Source organism: Haplochromis burtoni, unplaced genomic scaffold (assembly GCF_018398535.1).
Source record: "Haplochromis burtoni strain Fernald_Lab_line unplaced genomic scaffold, NCSU_Asbu1 Contig_486, whole genome shotgun sequence".
Lineage (NCBI taxonomy): Eukaryota > Metazoa > Chordata > Actinopteri > Cichliformes > Cichlidae > Haplochromis > Haplochromis burtoni.
This window is the reverse complement of record NW_024582847.1, coordinates 224,691-229,280: the sequence shown is the minus strand read 5'-3', so window position 1 is coordinate 229,280 and position 4,590 is coordinate 224,691. Positions and strand designations below refer to the sequence as shown.

General features: G+C 41.7%; 1 protein-coding gene across 1 annotated transcript; it reads left to right on the top strand.

Moving 5' to 3' along the window:
• The first annotated feature begins 259 nt into the window (after window positions 1-259).
• On the top strand, window positions 260-4,382 carry chst1 (carbohydrate (keratan sulfate Gal-6) sulfotransferase 1). Its single transcript, XM_005948283.2, has 2 exons — window positions 260-602; window positions 2,205-4,382. Exon 2 carries the CDS (start codon window positions 2,251-2,253, stop codon window positions 3,535-3,537), a length of 1,287 nt encoding a protein of 428 aa, XP_005948345.1. The 5' UTR covers window positions 260-602; window positions 2,205-2,250; the 3' UTR covers window positions 3,538-4,382.
• The last annotated feature ends 208 nt before the right edge of the window (window positions 4,383-4,590 follow it).

Here is a 4,590-nt window from a genome sequence, read left to right as displayed (position 1 = left end):
CGACTGAATTCCAACACCACAGTTTCATTGTGTACCTAACTCTGACTCATGATGAATATCATGATAAAACCAGTCTATTACATATGTAATTTAAATGACATGGCTGATAGAATCATAATGAACTTGCTACCAATTTGGCGGCGTGAAAGGCGATTGTGTGTGTTGCGTCTATAAGGTTGGGTGTGTGCATGTGTGTGTTAGGGAGAGAGAGAGAGAGAGCGAAAGAGAGAGGCAGGTGGAAAGGGGAGGGGTTTGGGGTGGTCCAGACAGTCGGTCCTTGTGTACCTCACACACTCAGCCTCTGCGCATCATTTAAGGAGAGCCCGGTTGTCTTCACCGCCTGGCTTCTTAGAAACACCACAGCCGCCTTAGCGTTAATCCAGCACTTTTCCCTCCCAGTTTGTTCTTGTTTATCTGAAGCCAGTCGTTCAACTTAAAAGCGACTCTCCAGCGTTGGATGGAATATAAGCTTGTGAGTGGCGCATTTATGCTCCCCTGACCGAGAAGAAGCGCACAGTGGAAAACGTTTTGAGGACTAATGGAAACCAGCCGGGATTCATTGGCACACAGAACATCATGAGAATACTACAACTACCAACAAGGTATAAGGAAACAAGTGTGGACGCACTCCATAATATTACTTTATCTCGCTAAAATCTGAACATTAACACGACATTTCTTTTACACCTATGGTTATTTTTGAACACTTGGGGCTGGGTGGGATGGCTGTTTTGTTCTATATTGTCCTTATCGCGCAGCGTTGGTAAGGATGTCTGCATCGCAGAAAATCTCAGTAAGCCAAACCTGTTCCCGCTGCAGTGTACTGGGCCCTTTTTTTAATTTAAAATGTCTATGATAAGAAAGCGCCGGTGCTCTCTGCAAGCATGAGTCGTGTCATGTTGAAATCGGTGGTCAGAGAAAGCAGTTTTTACAGTTAAGAGTATAACAGTAAGCTGTCATTATTTCCAGCTCTAGTGTGTCAGTGCATTGGAATAACATACGTCTTATTTTTCATTTAATGGGGGGTGGGGGGGAGTGATTTTAATTTGACTTGCTATTTTAATGTCCTTCCTCCACATCCTGCTTCTGAGGCAAGACTCTCATGCATGCATGGCTTCTGAAGTGGTGATGGTTAGTCTTTATTTTTGTTTAAGTTCCCCGTGCCAATGCACAAGTCCATCACAATGTATCTTATAAGGTAAAACCTTAATGTGACTGATTCTTATATAATACATTCAGTATTACTTTCAGTTCTATCACCAGTTCCCCTTGACATGACATTGGCAGTAAATCTTGAAAGTATTGTTTACATGTCTGTGTTGGCTATATAAGACTGTTTTGTCTTTTCCAGCAAGGGCAATGCTTAGATTCTCCAATCAGACCAAACAAGGTCCGGGAATTAGATGCAGATATGATAGAACAGACACAGAGATTAGGGAGGATGCATGGGAAGTGCTGCAGTACTTGGTGAAGTGAGTTGTGTGCCTTATTATAAGACTATAACTTTTATAAACCAATAACAACAAATACACAACTCGAACAAGCTGTTTTTTTAATGTTATTTAAACAAAGAGAAGATTTTTTCTCATCATATATAAATACTGTAGTCTGGGCTTTCAGACTGCTTTGTGTGTTTTGGGAACAGATAGAACTGGAATGAAAATAATGAGTTCAGACCTTTTAAAAAAAACTTTTCATTTTCAAAAATTAAACTGCAGCAAGAAAGAGGAGGCAAACGGAAGGATTAGGAATGAGTCATCGTTGGGTCAAATAAGCACATCGCAAGCAGTATTTTCTTTGTGGTTCTAGGACCAAAAGGTTACAGTTTCCTTAATTATGCTACATATGCAAAAAGAAAAAGGGTTGGATTAAATTTGATAATTCATGTTGAAGCTCTAAACAACAGCCCTAAAAGAAATTCTGTCTGAGCCATAATCATAAGATTTAATAGCGAAATCAACTGGAGTGCAGGTTGTACTGCTGTTAATTGTGATATTCAAATTAGATTTCATTGTAATATACTTCATTACATTACCATCTTATACATCTATAGACAGCACGCTGTAAATCTGTATGTTTAAGTGATCTGCCATGTAGTATTGTGTTTGATTAAAAAGGAGACAGACGAACATCAGAGGGCTTTTGCACATTTACAATGTCATACAGAAAATCCTTTCTAGAATAAAAAGATTCTTTGTTCACAGGGAGGACCTGGCATGGACCGCTGTGTCTAAATGAAGTGGTTCAGCCATGCAATGTTCCTGGAAGGCAGTGATTCTGCTGGCCTTGGCCTCCATTGCCATCCAGTACACGGCCATCCGAACACTCACCTCCAAGCCTTTTCAGCTGTGCCCGTTGCCCAGCCCCCAAAACTGTGGCCTGGGGGGCCAGGAGACCGAACCTCCCTTTGAGCGGGGGACAGCAGGTGGTGGAGGCTGTGATGACTACCCTTACTTTTCCATCAATGCCACACGAAAAACGCACATATTGGTCCTGGCCACCACGCGTAGCGGATCCTCCTTCGTTGGCCAGCTGCTCAACCAGCACCAAGAGGTTTTCTATCTGTTTGAACCTCTTTATCACGTTCAGACCACGCTGATTCCACGTCTATCACATAGCCGCAATGCTGCCGATCGCCGTGTGATGTTGGGGGCCAGTCGAGACCTTCTGCGTAGCCTGTACGGTTGTGACCTGTATTTCTTAGAGAGCTATATCAAGCCAGCACCTACGAACCACACCACAGACAAACTGTTCCGTCGTGGTGCCAGCCGCGCATTGTGCCAGCAACCTGTATGTGATGCCTTTGGGCCTGCTGATGTTAATGTGGAGGAAGGGGACTGTGTTAAGAAATGTGCAACCCTCAATATGACCTTAGCCACAGAGGCCTGCCGCGAGAAGCGGCATGTCGCAATCAAAATTGTTCGAGTGCCGGAGATTGGAGATCTGCGTGCTTTGGTTGAAGATCCACGTCTGAATATCAAAGTGATTCAGCTCGTCAGAGACCCACGCGGTATCCTGTCATCACGGATTGAGACATTTAGGGATACATATCGTCTGTGGCGTATTTGGCGGGCCACAGGGAGAAGGCCCTATAATCTTGACTTGAGTCAGCTCACGGTTGTCTGTCAAGACTTTCTCAGCTCTGTTTCAACTGGTCTCACCCATCCTTACTGGCTGAAAGGGAAATACATGTTGGTTCGATATGAGGATTTAGCGAAAAATCCTCTTCTTAAGACAAAGGAGATCTATGACTTTCTGGGGCTGCCTATGGATAAAAATGTGGAAGACTGGATACATGCAAACACTCGGGGCAGCAATGAGCCTTCAGCAAAACACAAGTTTGGTACGGTGAGGGACTCAGCAGCTAATGCAGAGAGCTGGCGCTTAAAACTATCTTTTGATATGGTGGAATACACACAGACTGTGTGTCAAAAAGTACTTCACCAGCTTGGATACAAGGCTGTGAAATCAGTGGAGGAACTGAAAAATATGTCCCTCTCACTAGTACAGGACAAAACTTTTGTACCATTTTTGTAACAAAGATAGTTCTCTAATGACTATTTTTGATATATTTATAATTGTTGCCTTATAAGGTCCTTTGTTTGTTTGATTTCTGTATTTTTGTTTCCTCAAATTTGCACTAAACTTTAAAGATTTTGAATGCACCAAGGGAATTATGGAGTACTCCCCAATGTTACAAACAGCACATTTTAAATACAAAGTAATCAAACAGGCTAGTTTACAAATGTCCCATGATTTAGTTTTGTCCATCAGTAGAATCCAGACGGTACCGTCTTCATCAGCTGTCTGTATGCAAGTTGATGTTGTTTTGAGAAAAGTAAGATGTTCCTCGGCAAAAAAAGAGAGCAAGAGACATTTTTTAGCCCTGTGATGGCAAAAGATTGACTGTACAAATCCTACTGTGCAATAAATGGTGAATGTCGCAGTCAACCTTTACCACTATGGCATTTCTATCCATGAGGGAAGAGAAGAGATACTTCTGACAGATGCCACGCTTTCAAAGGATAATTGCAGACAATTAATAGGCTCTCAAGTTAAAGGGACCAGAATCCCATTGGAGGTCACGAGCGTTTCATCAGAGGATTTACAACCATCTGCGATACACAAACACACACAAATAAAAGGTAATGCTGAAATCTTCATTACTGTAAGAGAATATGTGCTAATTCTCAAGAACATTAAAAAAACGCAGACTCTATGTAGAGACTGGAGCATTCTTATGAAGAACCATTGTTTTCCCCATTTTTATTTATCAATTTATTTATGTTTTAATATGTCGAGTCAATTGAATCTGAATTATTTGCAGTGTGAAATTTTACACAGCCTGTTCTGTCTTTAATTAAATTGTTTATGGCACTGTTCTCCATTGGTAGCGTTAAATCATCATTTAAAACATACACACTTGTTTTGATGGCACCTGATAAGTAGGACTTTATAAAAACAGAAAACATTGCTTGGGCAGGAACAGCTCCTGGATTCTTTCTCAATAAAACGAAAGCACGGCTCCTTAGACAGTCCATGATGCTCCTATGTTTATTTACAGATATGACTTTCATAACTGAGGAAGAT

Bases quoted from the DNA above. Each gene is read 5' to 3' on its own strand.
- chst1 (XM_005948283.2), top strand. From the start codon at position 2,251: ATGCAATGTTCCTGGAAGGCAGTGATTCTGCTGGCCTTGGCCTCCATT.